Source organism: Amblyomma maculatum, chromosome 1 (genome assembly GCF_055883805.1).
Source record: "Amblyomma maculatum isolate TAMU_Amacu chromosome 1, ASM5588380v1, whole genome shotgun sequence".
NCBI classification, from domain to species: domain Eukaryota; kingdom Metazoa; phylum Arthropoda; class Arachnida; order Ixodida; family Ixodidae; genus Amblyomma; species Amblyomma maculatum.
Genome location: NC_139344.1, coordinates 349,200,740 through 349,218,429, shown reverse-complemented (window position 1 = coordinate 349,218,429; position 17,690 = coordinate 349,200,740). Strand labels below are relative to the sequence as shown.

The 17,690-nt window shown below is 43.2% G+C and overlaps 1 protein-coding gene and 1 pseudogene across 2 annotated transcripts; one reads left to right on the top strand and one right to left on the bottom strand.

The window, feature by feature from the left end:
• Positions 1-12: 12 nt before the first annotated feature.
• Positions 13-7,139, top strand: LOC146207726 (guided entry of tail-anchored proteins factor 1-like). 2 transcript variants are annotated; one of them, XM_084590069.1, is made up of 6 exons: positions 13-201; positions 303-408; positions 572-737; positions 1,064-1,131; positions 1,734-1,848; positions 6,898-7,139. In XM_084590069.1, the coding sequence occupies exons 2-6, from the start codon at positions 322-324 to the stop codon at positions 6,966-6,968; spliced, it is 507 nt and encodes a 168-aa protein (XP_084446195.1). In that variant the 5' UTR covers positions 13-201; positions 303-321; the 3' UTR covers positions 6,969-7,139. The 2 variants fall into 2 exon arrangements, with proteins under 2 accessions (XP_084446195.1, XP_084446189.1); XM_084590063.1 differs by having other exon boundaries at positions 14-408.
• A 9,049-nt stretch (positions 7,140-16,188) lies between these two features.
• On the bottom strand, positions 16,189-16,857 carry LOC146207725 (GTP-binding nuclear protein ran-1 pseudogene; annotated as a pseudogene).
• Positions 16,858-17,690: the final 833 nt, after the last annotated feature.

The window sequence follows — 17,690 nt, the reverse complement described above, 5'->3', positions numbered from 1 at the left end:
AAAGCGGCGCCGTGCCGCGCTTCCTGTCTCGATGGTTGATTGGAAAGCGATCGAAAAGTAACGGCGACTGTCACGTCAAATGAAAATGGCCAGTTTTCTTGATTGACAACGTTAAAATTCGGGGGAAAAGAGGTCGCATGTGGTTATTCGCAGTTAACCGAGGTTGTGTTTCTCTTTCAAAAGGACATTGATCGATGAAAGGTTAGGAACGGGTGATGGTGACCGCTTGGACTCGCTAATGAAACGGCCGGCCTCTGGTCGTTGGAGGCTTTTTGGCAGTTGATTGAGTTTCTTTGTTTTAGCTAAAATCAAGAAATTACCATGGGAAGTCAAGAAAGTTACGTCTTCTTTTGGTTTGTGACATTCTGCGGCATGTTCACGGCATTCATACCGTTCATCGTCAAAATGGTAAGCGCACTGATGCATAGCTTGTTCTTAATCGCAGCTGTGTCGGTTGTCCATGCTAGTCGACACAAGTCTATTCTAATTTTTAGAAATTTGTGATCGCCTTGCTCGCCGGCAGTCCTTGGCCAGATTGTGAGCGCTTACAACTTGTCTGTTTGATTTGCAGGTACTTCAGGTAATGTCACAGGAGACTGAAATGGAAACTAACTTGCGCCGACAAGTCTGTGATCTTAGGGCTGAGCTGGGGAGCATGAATATAGTCGACGAGTTTGCGAAGTACGCCAAGATACAACGAAAGATTAATAAGATGTCCGAAGAGCTGGCACACCAGGGTAAGTGAAATCAGCTCGAGTTCTTTTGTTTCCGAAGGCGAGCTTGCTGCTGCTGTCACCGCGAGTGCGAACAGTGCGAACAGTTTATGTCGGCGATGTGTCAGCTTTGTCGTCACTTTGCTTGCATTGTCTCAAAAGCGATCGTCAGACAGACCTTTGCTTCATGTGTAGCTGATTTCAGGCAGACGGCTTTTGTTCCGAGTCCTCATATTGTTCAGCATGATTTTCACTACATATGTGCAAAATAAGTCCGGTTACATTCTGTAGTTCTGCTCTAAACCGTTCGCTTGTTACCTGCAATTGTGTTATTTATGCTTACTTTTCAGCTCAGCTGAAATCAATGTACATGTTTAAGGTGAGACTGGCAGCCACAGCACTTCTCTATGCACTCATGGTAAGGGCTGTTTACATGTTAATTGATTCGTCCATAAAATTTAGTCCTTCATCAAAAATTCTGTCACCTGTACTGTATCCCAGGCAAGATGTAACCATTGTGAGTTGTGCAAACTTCCAGTAGTGTGTAGTGTGGTCTCTAGTGCTCAAGCATTATGAATGTTTTGTAAATATTTGACTGGTTGACACACTCACATCATTAAGCTAATTCACTTTCCTTATGCTTGACACGCACATCTGCATTGGAGATCCATGTATTAGCGCTTTCATTTATGCCTTTTCTGGTATGAAAAATATTTAAAACGATCCCCTCTTGGTTATTTTGTGGTGTCATTGTTGTGACACTTTGCATCACATCCCTTTAATGCAGTAGCTTTAAATGATTCTTCCTCCCGATAATGCGGTGTCATTGTTGTGAGTAAAAAATTGAGCATGTCTCGGGCAGATTACAATAGTTGTTAAATGACAAAGCCGAGCATTAATTGGTCAGCTGGTGGTTGTGACATCACAAAACAATATGACATGGCCGAGCTGGCAAGAATCTTGATTACTTATGAAGCAATTCCAATTCCTTCATCAACATGGTGAACTTCGTTGTCACAGGGCGTCACGGTTTTGTACCTGGTGTGGAACTACAGAACTCATGCCATTGTGACCCTTCCTGAAGCTTGGCTATCTCCCATCGGCTCACTGCTTTCCCCTGCATCTAGTCCACCAGGTAATCGTCTCAAATTTCACCCTTCGTGCCTGAGTTATTTATGTTCGATAAAACTCTATGCAGCCAAACAGATGTGACTTCAGTGTGTATAGCATTGCGGATGAAAAGAACTTGTTGAAAACACTCTATGGACACACTCAAGCAAGCAGACAGGCTGAAGGCCATTTAACGTTTCTGTGATTAAAGAAAAAAAAAACTGTAGTGGTTCGAAAAAGCATAAAAAGTTCCACTAGGCAGCCTTTGGCATATTATTATTACTACACTGAAAGTGAAAAGTAGATGACACTTAAGTGACAGGACAAAAATGTGATACTCTTTGAAAGTTACTAAGACATATTGACGCGACTTTAGCTTTAAGAGTGTGGCCATATTAACGCAATGCACTTTGCCAGAGAGACATGGGCGTAGAGATGTCGGGGTATTTGTTTTTCCCTTGTTGCCTAGACTTGCGCTGGTGGGTACAAAACTGTGATTTGATGCTATTACCATCTCAGCGTCATAGAAATTAGCTCCACAGCTTATGCATTGTCTGCGAAACATAGTTGTCTATAACGATCTGAATTTTTAGATAATAGCTGTACAGCAAAGGATCAAGCAGGGTTTCGGAAACGGTACTCTACTATCGATCATATCCATATCATCAATCAGGTGATAGAAAAATGCTCGGAATATAACCAGCCCTTATACATAGCATTCATTGATTACGAAAAAGCATTTGACTCAGTTGAAACCTCGGCGGTGATGCAGGCATTGCGAAATCAGGGGGTAGACGAGCCGTACGTGAAAGTGCTGGAAGATATATATAGTGGCTGCACAGCAACCATAGTTCTGCATAAAGAAAGTAACAAAATTCCCATAAAGAAAGGTGTTAGGCAAGGAGACACAATCTCACCAGTAATATTTACAGCTTGTTTAGAGGAAGTATTCAGAGACTTGGAATGGGAGCAGTTAGGGATAAGGGTAGATGGAGAATACCTCAGTAATCTGCGATTTGTTGATGACATTGCCTTGCTAAGCAACTCTGGGGATGAACTGCAAATAATGGTTGATGACCTAGACAGAAAAAGTAGAAATGTGGGCTTGAAAATCAATATGCAGAAGACTAAGGTAATGTTCAACAGCCTCGGGAAGGAACAGCAGTTTACATTAGGTAGCGAAATACTAGAAGTAGTAGGTAAATATGTCTACTTAGGACAGGTAGTAACTGCAGATCCGGACCATGAAAAGGAAATAACAAGAAGAATAAGATTGGGATGGAGCGCATTTGGCAAGCACTCGCAGATTATGACTAGCAGCTTACCGGTATCGCTCAAGAGGAAAGTATACAACAGTTGCATCTTGCCTGTACTCGCCTATGGGGCTGAAACGTGGAGGCTAACCAAGAGAGTTCTACTTAAGTTAAGGACAACCCAGAGGGCTATGGAACGAAAAATGGTAGGGGTAACATTAAGAGATAGGAAGCGTGCAAAGTGGGTCAGAGAAATAACTCAGGTTACCGACATTCTAGTGGAAATTAAGAAGAAGAAATGGACATGGGCAGGACATGTAGTGCGAAGAGAGGATAACCGATGGTCGCTGAGGGTAACAAACTGGATTTCAAGGGAAGGAAAGCGTAGCCGGGGGCGGCAGAAAGTTAGGTGGGTGGATGAGATTAAGAAGTTCGCAGGGGTCAAGTGGATGCAGCTAGCACAGAACCGGGTTAAGTGGAGAAATATGGGAGAGGCCTTCGCCCTGCAGTGGGTATAATCAGGCTGGTGGTGATGATGATGATGCTGTACGGCAAATGGCTGCACATTAATGTCATTTAGCTACTGTTCTTTCTGGCAGGTCTATGTAGAAGCAGTACAGAGGGGAGCAGGTAATCCCATGGTAGTGCAGACCGGTTGAGCGTTTGGCTCTAGTAAATACTTAAGACTTGCGTGCTGTTTTCTTTAGAAAGTGGTATGGCAGCCATGAGCACCAAAAGAACCATTTGGTACATATCCTGCTCTTAAGGTTGGAGGCACTGCCGTTAAAATGATTACTGTTCTTAAAATGATAGGCATGCATCATAGCCAATATGACAGGATGTGCCAAAAATCTTTAAAATATCTATTGGCCCCATCCTTCCATATTACTCCAACTTGTACGCCTCAGAAGCTGCATTTGCAGTGTATGCTTTTTTTTTTTGTTTGTTTGTTTTTTATGTGACATCATTTAGATTGTAGTCTTGTGACTCCCTCTTTCTTTGTAAAGAAATTTTCTGATTTATTGAGAGTGTGATCAAGCTATCAAGGTTACGTGACCTCTAAGGAGCCAGTCAGAGGGTGCCACCAAACTTGAAAATGGCAATGTGGATACCTAAGTCAACAACCTAATCCTGTCTCATTTACTTTGCTAAAGACTTCATTAAGAAGGCCCCCAATTTTCCTGATTTCCATCGATTCTTTGCTGTTTTTCAGATGCCCACTTTTATCACAATGAGCTAACTAAACTAATTCACTTACTTACCACACTAATGAATTTTGTTATTTCTGAAAACTAAATGCATTCATTGTTGCTGTGCTGGTAGAACTTTTGGGACAATTTATTACTGTGAAAGTTTAGTTTGTTTATATTCGTACAAGTAGAGCTGGTCTTGAATGCATGACACGCTGTATATCTCACTCTTTTTGTAGAAATTATCTTTTTGTGAAGCAAAGTACTGTTGCTGATACAGCCATATGTAAATAAAACAAATCTCCCTGTTTTGTCTAGTAAAGTGTGGGAAGGGCCATAGTGCCATGATGCATCATCTGGTAATATGGTTCCACCTTCACCTGTCATTTTCGATTTGCCACAGCATTGGCTTGAGAAAAGCACTGATTCGTTGCAGCACTATTGGGTAACATCACACAAAGGAAAAGTGGAGAGACAAAACAGAAGTAAAGCAAAAGATAGTTGGCAAACAGTGAAATGTATCATTTCCTAGCAGGAGACGCAGCAACAAAAAAATTTCAAATTTTGTCATTCACATGACATCCACAGTCAAACACAGGCAAAATATAAGTGCATACATTGAAGAAATGACAGCCAATTCATCTGCACTCATTGTTGATAGGTTGCATTGTATTGTGCTCCTGAACATGTCGCAGGTCTTAAATATAGAGGGAGGGCTCTGAAGTGTCTTAATGCTTGCTGTTAACTCCTCTAATGAAAGAGGCTGAGCTCTGAAGTTAGATGTATGCTTTGGAATCACCTACGTGACAAAACTCACAGTCATGCCCTATTAATAAGAATGACTGAGACCATGGGCAGTGTTTCTGGGCACTGAACTTTTTCAACACATTTGCACCTTATTAATATGAAGGCTCATTATCCAAACAATGGATAAGGTGAGATGTAATGAGCTCATTAGGACGCATGTATCTTAGTCTCTATAATAATGGGCTACGATGAGCACTGTCTTTGGCTGCTGTAAATGGGTATTTCGTCTTCTGTGTTTTCAGCACATTACACTAGCAAAATTAAGTGCAAAGGTGCAAATATATAACCTTTTTTTCTAGGGGGGGGGGGGGGGGGGGGGGAGGAGATCATGCTTTATTCTGCCATTATGAGCAATCGACACGTAATGTCATATGCAGGGTGTCTAGCAACCGGGAAAACCGGGAATCGTCAGGGGAACCATTAAAAATTTTGTCAAGTCAGGGAAAATCGCACGATATATTCTGTAGTGCATTTTCATTTTAAGCTGACGCTGAGCAACTGTGTTATTCTTGCAGATTTCTTTTTTTCTTTTTGTACTACCTCGGCGGCCGCGCCGCAAAGTGAGGCACGATATATTACTTTGACGCGAGCACATTGCTGAGCTGCCACAATAAAGGACCGCTACGCACATAATGGGTACTCAATAAATATGCGTTAGCGCTGCGCAAGGTTGTACTCGACAAACTGGGAATAACCGCGCCGGCAGCGGCCAGCCAGCTGTGCTGCTATCATCCCTGGAAAATGGGATTGGATTGGCTCGGCTGTTTGCGAGGTGGGCAACTCGCATGCCCTTGCGCATGCTCTGAGGCTGGCATCAGTGTGCTTTTAATTTTCAGTAAACAGTGGACGATTTTAACAGCCATTAACACTAATGACAGCCTTTTCACTATTGTAAATTGTTGAATATGATTAATAAACAGCTATTATATATATATATATATATATATATATATATATATATATATATATATATATATATATATATATATCATTAGCAGCTACATTTTTAAGCCTCCTGACTCGTCAGGGAATCTGAACTGAAATAATCAGGGAAAACCTGGAAGAGTCAGGGATCTTGAAAAATAGGGTTTTGCTAGACACCTATGCCATATTGCACATAGGGTTATCAAGAATATGATTACTGCAGCTTCTATTATGCTAATGGCCAACATAATACAGATTTGTACTAGTGGTGCATGAAGTGCGGGAAATGATGTAGAGATCTGACATCAAACTATGAACCACCATTATGCATCTTATGAATAGCCATATGCTTCATGCTGCACCATATTCAAATGATAATGACTTCAAGGACAATAAGTTTTTTGGAGTTCCTGAGAACCTATCAGATTTCCATGTCACTGCCAATCAGTGTGCACAGAAGTGTACCATAATCAAAGTGCTTCCCAACAATTTTTGCTTCACAAATCGTTAATACAGGCTCACTCTATGCAAAGTTTTGTTTGTGAACCAGAGTTCATATTAGCAAGAAAATACTGCAACTACAGGTCCAATTTTAGCATGCAGAATTTTAAAACACTAGCCTTCTGCAAGAAAATTATAATTTGTCTTATTCTGTATGTAGTACTGCTAATTTGCATTTTCTTGTAAACAGTGGGAACAAATGCAAAAAAAAAAAATTGCATGGTAATTATTAAAATGAATGCAACCATTAAGTGTCTTTTTGATTCCTACTAGAAGCATGTTTAACATTAAATATAGTATTAAAATAAATGTAGGATCAGCATTTTGCACTATGTTTTTAATGTTTTTTTGAGAGTTGTGTTTTCATAAGGTGAAATTACTTTGTATTTACTCTTGCAGGTGGTATTGGCCTTACGCCCTGGCTCATGGTGTCATGTTCAGTTGGCCGACAGATTGCACAGCACCTATGATAACTCTCACGTGACATCTACAGTAGACTTTAGACTACATCCATCCTCAAGCTTTCACCGTGTGTGTGCACATCGCCATGAAAAGACTGGCCTTGCATAACATCATTGTGCAGTTGTGTGACTGTGTGTGTGTTTGGCTACGCCTTAAATAAATGTGTCCCTTTGCTGGCAGCCTTGTCATTTTAATACAAAAATCTCCAATTATGTATGCAGGAAGCCACTTGTGTCTAGAAAAGTATTTCTTATCTAATAATAGTGATGATAGTTTATTTACTATAATTTAATAAATATTCTAGTGTTACTGCTTGCGTGCAAAGCTGTGACACTGGGGGAAGAAGTACATGGTTTAACGATTTAACACTGAAAAATAATAATAGAAAAAAAAATACTGCATTAATTACATGTACGTAGAAGAATGCTTTGTCTTCTGAAAAACTGTGGGTATCTATGCAAGAGTGTTCATAAATTACTTGTTCTGGTATTCAAAACGCTTGTAATACGTCAACAGCGTTTGTGTCATCGAAGTTTACAGGTATGAGAATGAATTGCACTTTAATCAAACTCCCTATAGTCATTACCTTGGCCGTCTTAAGTGCATGTTGCCATCAATCATTCTATTGTCCTGGGATATCTAAAAAAGCTAACGTCCTGTTACCAAACTACACTTGACAGCATGCTCCAACTAGGGACGTCCCTGTCTAAGTATCGCAGAGGCATTGTGGGCTCCGTTTTGGCACAACAGGTGTTGGCCACCACGCTTTCTTGACTCCAGTGTGATTTGCATTGTCCTAGGGTTAAGAACATTTTAAACAACAGTCGTTTGAGGTGCTCGCGCCACTGCCATTCAGGCAAGCGCTCACCTAGCGATACGCAGCCAGTGCAACTAAATATGACCTTGACTTTGCAGCAGAGGTGGAAAAGCCTCTCTCGCGGCTTCCAGTTGGCGCGGCGCCTATGCACACCGGAGACAATTTTGTATGCTAGATCTGAGCAATTAAAAAACCCTTCTCTGGTGTCGGTCTGGGTAATACGAATGGTGCCTGCGCAAATTTGCTGCACAATATCTTGTTTACTGTTTGTCCTTCGAAAGCGTCATCCTCCGGCACTGTACTTGTGATTGACGAATGATGTCCTGTATGTTTTAATGTGATACCATTAGGATCTGGCTACGCGATCAAAAATTCTAATTCGAATTAGGATAGAACGAGATGTAGAAGATTGGTGTACAAAGTCCGAGGAAATCGAAGAAGGGTTAAAGGGAGCCTCAGTGCGCTAGCTTGCAATGTCACGTGACATGAACAACCTGTGGTTGGTCGGCGGATGTGTGACGTCACGAGGAACGTGACATGACCCAACTTTCGCTATGGTGTACGGCGTCACAAGACAACGTGACAGAGCCAAAGTGGCTGCTATGTTACATGACCCAGCGCTGATCGGTCGCGGGGTGTGTACTCATGACACCACGTGACCGAATTTTCAAAGGCGCTGGAGGTTGCCAGATGCTCTGGTCACCTGACATAATATAATAATAGTAATAATTGGTTCACAGGAGAGGTAAGACGCAGTATCTGTCCCACTTGTTCCGTGAACCCCTGAACGGGAGGAAGATGGGAGTGAAAGCGGGAAGAGAGAGAGAGGAGCTGTAGTGGAGTGCTACTGGGTAATTTCGACTACTTGTGTTTTCCTAACTTGTCCTTGTCTACGCGCAAACAATTTTCAGTATGCATCTTTAACGTGCACTGACATCGCACAGCACACGGACGCCTCTCCGTTTCGGCCCCATCGCGAAACGCAGCCGCCGGCGGTTGGGATCGAACCCAGGAACTCCAGCACAGTATTCAGGCATCTTAACAACTGCACCACCGCGGCATGTGACGTGGTCGAGAATGCAAGTAATGGTAATCCACAAGGGGCATAGACAACAAATTTTGTTGGCAATTTTTTTTCTTGTTAATAATGCGCGTAAGACATTCCTGTATATGGATAACCACGCGGTTTTCGTCTACGACAGCTAAATGATATATTATTGATTTTTCTCACTAGTTTCGGTTCCAGCAGCCAAGAGACGCTGTGTACAATCAAGTCTAGGTCATGAGCGGCATGAAAAATCAGCGCTAGAATCACTATATAGCTCTTCACTTACTGGGACTCCTCTTCTACGATGCAGGCTGGCTTTGTCGTTGCAGTGAATTCAAACGACAGAGGAACGATTATAGCGCAGTTTATTTTATTTTTTTCGTCCATCAGACATAGACCTGATTTTGGCATCACAGCCATCGCTCGGCTGTTGAAAACGAAACAGGTGAAAAAAATAGATTCGATTATAAATTATTCAGCCATCGTATGCGAATATCACGTGGTGACCCGTGTAATGTCTTACGCATCATTACAAGGATAAAATTTGAGCCCAAAAGTTAGGTGTCTATACTCCTTGCAGTGCTGAAAATTAAATATAAAGACGACGACGAGCACTGGGCTGCAGAAACCTGCTAGTGCTATCGCATTCCACTGAACGACGACGAGCACTGGGCTGCAGAAACCTGCTAGTGCTATCGCATTCCACTGACTTCGGCGTCTCCGTGACTGCGCCAACTGTTCGAATTTTCGATAACAAGCGAACCCTACCCAGTCAAAAAAAGTCGATGGGTCCAATTGGGAATTTCCCAATTGAAATGAATTGGTCAAAAACCAATTGTGTTTTCGCCCCCCATTGGGCCTGACCATTTGATATGAATTGGTGCTCCCCATTGGAAATAATTGGTCACCCATGAAGACCAAATGGTTCACCAATTGAACTCAAATGGCAATACCCATTGAGCCCAAATGGTTTGAACTCACATAGCTGAAAAAAAAAGAATGGAGATGCAATTTCAATGTTTTGTGTCCAGTAGTTATAGGGGAGCCGACTTCTATACAAGTGGAATGAAATTACAATTTTTTACAGAAATCATATATGAGACATGCAAGCATTACACACACGGAACTAACACAGATTCAATGTATATGTCCACAGGCTGCAGACTTATATACTCCATTCTTTGAATAGTGCTGCTGGGACCAGTAACACATCTTTGTTATTCAGAGTTAACTTATTTAATTATGCCTGAACTTAGAGTGAACATGATATAATCAATTAATAAGATTAAGTGGCATATACTTTTTATAAGAACTTAAATTTTTCACTGTTGTCTGTGCACATCTCAGTCAAGGATATCACTGACTTGACTTTCCCAAGCCCAGTTGGAAGCCCAATTCGTTTCAAATGGGCGTCCCAATTGGGAGCGAAGTAACCCATTGGGCTTCCCATTAGCCCAATGGGTTTATTCAATCCCAATTGGGATGCCCCGTTGGTTTCTCCAGTTCCATTTGGGACCTCCAAATGGTTTCTTCATTCCCAATTGAGAGTCATGAAACCAACTGCATGGGCGTCCCAATTGGGAGTGAGGAAACCAACTGGGCTTCCCAATTGGGAGTGGAGAAACCATTTGGGTTGGACAGTACCCATTGGACAAACCATTTGGGATTGGCAGAACCATTTTAATGTGACTGGTCTGGACCCATTGATTTTTTTTGACTGGGTAAGGTGTCGGGCTATATATATATAGATGAGCATGCTGCGCTAGTCGATGACCATATATCGATCGCAGAGCATCTTATGTGCTTCTCTGGCAGATCCGTGAGAACTCTCCTGCAGACAGAATAGAACTCCGATTCGCGGGGCAAGCGGCAACGAAGCTATGCGTTGGGTGTCCCCAATGCGATTCTCAGATCTCGCATAATATCTGATCACCCGAATAACATATTTGAGAGATATTCCTGAGACACAACTAACTTGGCTGTGATATCAATATACCAGTAAAAGAAATAGAAACAGTAGATTAAATTTTGCACATATAAGTTCAACACAATGGTCAGCCAGTTGGTTCGTGAATACAAATGGGCATTCCGTTTGGTTCTGGTTTCACTTGTTCCAGTTGGGAATTATACTTAGTTCTTTGCCATTTCAATGGGATTATTCAACAGGTTTCTGAAATTCAATTGCATGGCTTCATCACTCCATTAAATAGCTCATTTAATTGGAACCAAATGGTGCTTTCGAATGGAATTCAGGAGACCAACTGTAAGCTTCAACTGACCTTGAGGTCCTGGTTGGATTCATCACTCCCAACCGTGGAGCAATTTGAAGCCAACAGAAGCTTCCAGTTGAAACCTATAGGTTAAACCAGGTGGAATTGGTTCCTATTGGACCCAAACTATTTCATGAATGATATCATTGCCATATCGTTAGCACTCCATAAGCTACACACTGACACGTTATCGCTGACCACTCCCGACCTGGAAATGTAACGGCAGCTGATACCCAGCTCAAAGCGGAAGCAACACCAAAGGGAACGAAAACCCTTAATTGAATGTAACAATCTTATTCCGTGCTGGCTCTTCCTCCTATACTCCAGTAAAAACGGAAAGCACTCTTCGTACGCAACTGCGATAGGCGTTCTGCGCAATATGGCATGTTGTGCCACAGCCGGTCTCGAGGGAGAGAGCGCTCGCTCTCCCCCGAGACCGGCCGTGGTTGTGCGTACACGCAAATGGTTGCCATGGTAACATATGTGTGCTATCGCTTGCTTCTAGGTCAGCGGCTGCACTGCCATGTTTACTCGGCGAGGGCAAAAGCAGCTGGGGTAGACCAGCTGTGCGGCTTGTCATTTTAATCGTTGGAACATTCGTGGTATTAATAAAAAGGGCAGCCAAGCGTTAGTTCGAATAAGTTCTGAGAAATTAACCTGTGGTTCGTTTGCGCACTAGGTAGTGATGGCGTTCACTCATTCGCACTCACTCACATCACTCACTCTCACTCACTCACTCACTCACTCACTCACTCACTCACTCACTCACTCACTCACTCACTCACTCACTCACTCACTAACTCACTCACTCACTATGCACACAAGAGCGCCACACACACATGCGCGTGCATGCTTGCTTACATTTGCGACGCGCCTAGCTAGCTAGATTACCCCACTGCAAGATGCATACATGCTGTAAATGTAGAACGTACGTGTCGATCAAGAAACACCTAAATTGTGCAGTCTTTTCGTAACGTTGCTTAATCGTTAGCACTATCTGTCAGCAGCTATATACTAGCCGCAGCTATAGCGTATAAATCACGCCTACTCAGAATCTTATAGCTGACCTGTTGTCGGCAATTCGGTTAAAGCATTGGTTTTATATATTCTTTTTATCTGTCGGTGTCCCGCGTGTCCCAGGTGAGCGGTCTTGCGTATGCGATTAACGAGGTAATAGAGCGCTGAAGAAAGCACATCTGCAGACATTTCTCGACGCGATGAAACAAAATGCGCTGTTTCTGCCAATCTTATTTTCTTGTATTTGTGTCTTTTGCATGTTCCAGTTTACATCATGAATCAACTAACCATCTAGTAAGTACTTCTGATCTAATTAGGAACACGAAATATTTGTGGGCCTGAAGGGTATGTATGATGCGATAGCGCGTGGCTCGATCCCGTCAGCTCTTGGGGATCTATGCGTATACGCGTACAATCAATCATCCCTCGCCGACTTGAATTCGAGTGATCGTGCCGTGCCGCTCTTCCATTCCAAGCATGCCAGTGACAATTTTTAAGCCGTTGGTTATAATCTGATTGTCGTTCCGTACACTTGAGAAATGGTTCTTTTAAACACACCAATAATAATTTAAATTCTTGGTTCAAATCTGCTTACGACTGTATGCCAATGAGCATATGTGAGATTCGCAAGGACACGCCAGATCTTGCAAGCATTCACCAATCTGCTGCAAATTGGTACATGCTTGCGAGATCTGGGGCGTTCTTCCTAAGCTGCTAGATTATATGCAGACCACAAGATAGGTATTGCTGCGAAGCTTAATTTGTACTGTTTGTTAGTTCTCTATATGCCGCCGAGAGGCAGTTCTGTCATTTGCTCTTTTAACGCAATCTGTGGCGATATAAAATGTTTCGGCGGCTTCCTCGCCACAGAACAGCCTCCATCGCAACTTAATAATACAGATATTTCTACTATGGCCGGTGAACTGCCGCCAGTGTAAGACGCCAGAAACCATTGGCCATTGATTTATTCATAGCTGCGATGCTGTGCTGTTCTGGGACACATTGCAGCGGACTGCAAAGGAGGACATCGAAATCACTCCATATCGTATTTGTTTTTTGCCCGTTCGGATGAGCTGTCACGTGTCTTATGATTTGTTTATGCTGATGGGGCTATTTAGCTTACGGAACAGTCGAATGATGGACCGTCAGACAACCACCACGATCATCGAAGTCTTTATTCCGAAAGCATTGCGCTTTGGCGCGGGGAGAGTATGCTGCCCTGGAAGAGCCGCCTTGGCTACCGCATCTCGATGCTTGTGTGTGCCTCCCGGAACTTTGATATTTGTTACGGTGAGGAATTACTTGGTTATAGCGGGCTTGCATTATGCAGCCCGATGACTTGAAGCATGAGCTGTTCTAGTTTATATTCCTCGAAGTTTTCCCATGCAATAAAGAAAAAAAATCCTGCGTGACCCAGCTTATGACTCAAAATTCAAGACCCCTGCTTTCGATTCCCATTTAACCGCCCGTAGGTAGTCTTTTAAGCGCTATTCATTTACTTTTTTTAATTCCGCCGCTCAACGTTTGGCGAAGAACCTTTTCAACCAATGCAGGTTTTCTACCACTATAGTGCCTAGAATATACTGGCAGTATATTCTAGGCACTATACTACCACTAAGAGCTAAGAGGGTTTTCTCAGTGAAGCCAGACCCATACTGGCACTTAAAAGGCGCGTGGTCAAATCTCACTCGAGTCTATCCTTTGCGCGCACATTAATTTTCTTTTGTCGTGACGTGACCGATTCTCATGGTGTGCACAGATGAAAAAAAAAAAAACAAAAAAACAAACAGCTGAGCGAATAGTTGTTAAATGCATTCCTTCAAAAAAAGAAAATTTGTAGGACGACCGTCGCCTGCAACACTGGTTTCAGCACAGCTGTTAGAGGTGCGTGCAGACCGGGAAGAAACGCGTGCGATACAGCTGGGCAGTACTTCAATGTCATGATGATTGATTTGTGACCATTGAAGGGCAATCCACCTTGGCTTCGCTTCATGACAATCATTGCGCATAGCAGCTTCGTAGTATATGTACAGCTTCGATTCTGAAGTTGGCAGCATGCACTATAGCTGGGTCTCCGCGCTTCCATTTAGTCTCACTTGCCATGACACACACTTTATCGTTACCGCTTTCACTTGGTTCCACCTTAGAATTCCAGCGCTACTTGGCGCTTGCGTTCGTGGTATCATGCCCGTCGAAAAAAAAAAATGCGTACATGGACTCGGCGTCCCCATCGCAACGTAAAAAATGTCAGTTTGGAATTATGAAAGAACACTGAACAAAGGTAGAGGTCCGTTCGCAAGTTGAGCCAACATTTCGACAAGTGAACTTGTCTTCGTCTGGAAAGAATTTTGTTACTTTAGTGCGCGGTTTATTCTGCTTCTGGACACTTGCGCATGAGTGACGCGAACTCGTTCACTTTTTTTTATTTTGTAAATAACGTACAAAGCTCCCCCTGTCATTTCTTACTATCGCTCCCCTCTGTACTTCCCCTCGCTATCCTCTTCCTATCCCATTTTAATTCCCGCCGGCTGCAGCTCGTGTGCCTAAGATATTAGATATCAATTTCCGCGGCCGGAAGCATTCTTTTCCTACCTTTTTGATTAATATTTAACCATGGCACACACGGAGGCGCGCACCTGTACCAACCCGCTCGTTTCGACTTACCACATGGTGTGGTGTATGTACACCGCGACACCGCAGTGGCGCAGCTACTATTTTGTCGAAATAACCGGATACCTCCATACAGCTCATTACTTATTTGACTCCTACCTTTTCACCTTCTCTCGCAGCGCGGTTGAAGTGTCCACCGAGAAGTGAGATCGTTACTGCGACATTTATTGTCATACCGTTCGGGTACATCTACAGTTCGTTCAATAAGTGTGGTTTACATTCCTAATTCAACAATGAGAAGCCTCAAACGTAGATAAGCTGATAGACCGATACAGGCAGTTACGCCCATGTGGCGTTCGATGTCAGCGCATGGTGACCGTCCAGCTGACCGCCTTTGTTTTTCCTCACACTTCTGCACTCTCATTCTGCACTCAGGGAACCGAAATATCAGAAAATTCTTCATTGCTGTTGCTTTCATCATTTTAATACTAGTCTTGAAGAATTGTTATGTCGCATAGAACTTGGCTGTAAGTAAACTATAAACGTTTGCAGAGCCTGGTTTTATCGGTAAGTCTGAGTAGGCATCCTTGCTTTTGAGCGCGCAGTGAGAAGTCCAAATTTCAGGTTTCAAAAAGAAAAGCAGCTTTTTAACTGTTTCAGTTCATTTAAACGACATTGTTATGTGCCGGTGCATTTTCTTGCATTTCTGTCCGGGCCCTCCATGTCGTATTTCACTGTGAAATCCGATTATTTATGTTGCTATTTTATCTTATACTATGTTTATCGGGTTATATATACGAGAATAATATTGCCATTTGCTCCCTGAATTAAATCCACTGATTAGTTCTCAATTAAATTTTACTGTTATTTTTATGACCTGTCCCGCCTATGGTATCGTGTTTCGTGCAATGGGACCTCTAGCTATATATTTTATCAGTGATGTTTCATAATACAGTTTCAACTTTAAACCAGTACCGCCTTTTGTCGGCAAAACTATATAGCTCAGCGCTGAACGAACTCGCGGTAAAAACGACACACTTGTGCTGGAAAACACATGATACGCTCGTCATAAAACAAATGTGGCAGTAGTCTAATGGCCTACGCAGTTCGCCAAAATCATAGATGCGATTAAAAAACTCGACGCGGTCGAAATTAATCAGCATTCCTTCAAGCGGAGTGCATCGCAGCAAAACCACCAAACATCTATACTACTACACATACAATAAGTTGAGAGGAAATAATTACCGATCAAGACAAGCCCTATACACAATCAACGGTTGACATATATCCTTTACTCTAATGAATCATTCATATTATAATATTATATAAGATATATAATAGGGAACTTCAATAACACAAAGCTCGACCTGCACAAAACTTTTACGCTTGTGGAGTACCCGGTGAATGAGGCAGGTATATATAATGTCCCCAACTGGAACAGCAACAATACGCGGGGAAACCGCCAATCAAAAGTCGTCGTCGCCGTCCGGAAGGGGCACGGTCTGGGCATTTGTCATTTGACTAATAAGCCTTGTCAGTTGTTCATCGTCGAGTTCGACCTCGGGAGGTATTGAAGCAGGTTCGACAACAAACGCCAGGTCTGGAACGCCTAAGAGCTTGCGTGCCAGTGACAAGAAGGGCTTTTCGATATTGTAATTCGACTTCACGCTGATGTCGTGGTAAGGCAGTTTGTTTCTAACGTGAAAATCGATGGACTTGATCTTGACTTTGCGGTCTTTGAGGTCTACTTTGTTGCCGCAGAGCACAACGGGGATGTCCTCGTAGACACGGACTAGACCGTAGTACCACTCGGACGCGTGCTCGTACGTCGCACGGGAAGTCACGTCGAACATCACGATGGCGCACTGACCCTGGATGGCTCTGTAGTGGCAGTCCCGCAGCCCACCAAGCTTCTCCTGTCCGGCCGTATCCCAGACGTTGAACCGGACGGGGCTCCGGTTTGTGTGGAAGACGAGCGGACCGACGTTCACGCCTGAAGTGCTCTCGTACTTGTTGCTGAACTCTCCCGTTAAGTGGCGCCTGAAAAACGCTGTCTTCCCCGTACCTCCATCGCCTACCAGAACACACCTGAATGTGGCGATGCCGTCCCCGTTGTCGACTAAGGCCTGGTGCATGTCGAAGAAGAACGGCACCACTTAAAAGTACGAGTAAATGTCGGTTCAGTTATACTTTCTCGCAAGTACAATTTAGAAGCAGTTTACGCAGCACTGAATTTTGTTAAAACAAGGGTCAAAACGGCGCAGCACGGACTTCGTCCTTTTTTCTTCTTGCTGGTCTTTGGACGATGCGCGTGCATGCGCCCGATGATTTCGGGGCCCGAGTTCAGCGGTCAAAACCAGCACTGTTACTCAGTTCGTCCACCTGACCAAATGTGGCTGGAATGGCATGGAGTACGAATTCGTTGGTAAAAGGGAATCGGATGTGTATGCAGTATTGAGTAAAGAGGGGGGGAAATGAATCATTTGCGCCATTGGTTTATCTTGATCGAGAGCGACAAAAAGCAAGCAGGGCGATGGGCGTGTATGCAAATATTTGGCACTGGTTCGCAAGAAATGAAAGTTAAGAGGACGAATTAAAAAAAAAAAAAGAAAGCCACCAGGCATTTCAATCAAAATCGTGCAATTAAACGGAGTTACATAAGGTTCTTTAGATATAGGCGATTTAACAAGCCCAGAAAAACAGTGCAGAAGACAAGGACACTGACAGAGGGGCAGGTAGCACTCGTGCAGTGTGCTTTGATCTTTCTACGTGCCCGTCTTCTGCGCTGCTTTCTAGCTATAGCTCTGGCAAAATCCAGAATGAAACTAGAGCATCTTATGTGTTAAGTTTGATAAGTTTGCACGAGCAGGCGGTCTTAAAACAACCAGGTTTATATGGCTTGACCGATCCTGACAACGCCGGCAGTAAGGAACTGAACAAAAATAAAATTTTTACTGCTGTGCCATGC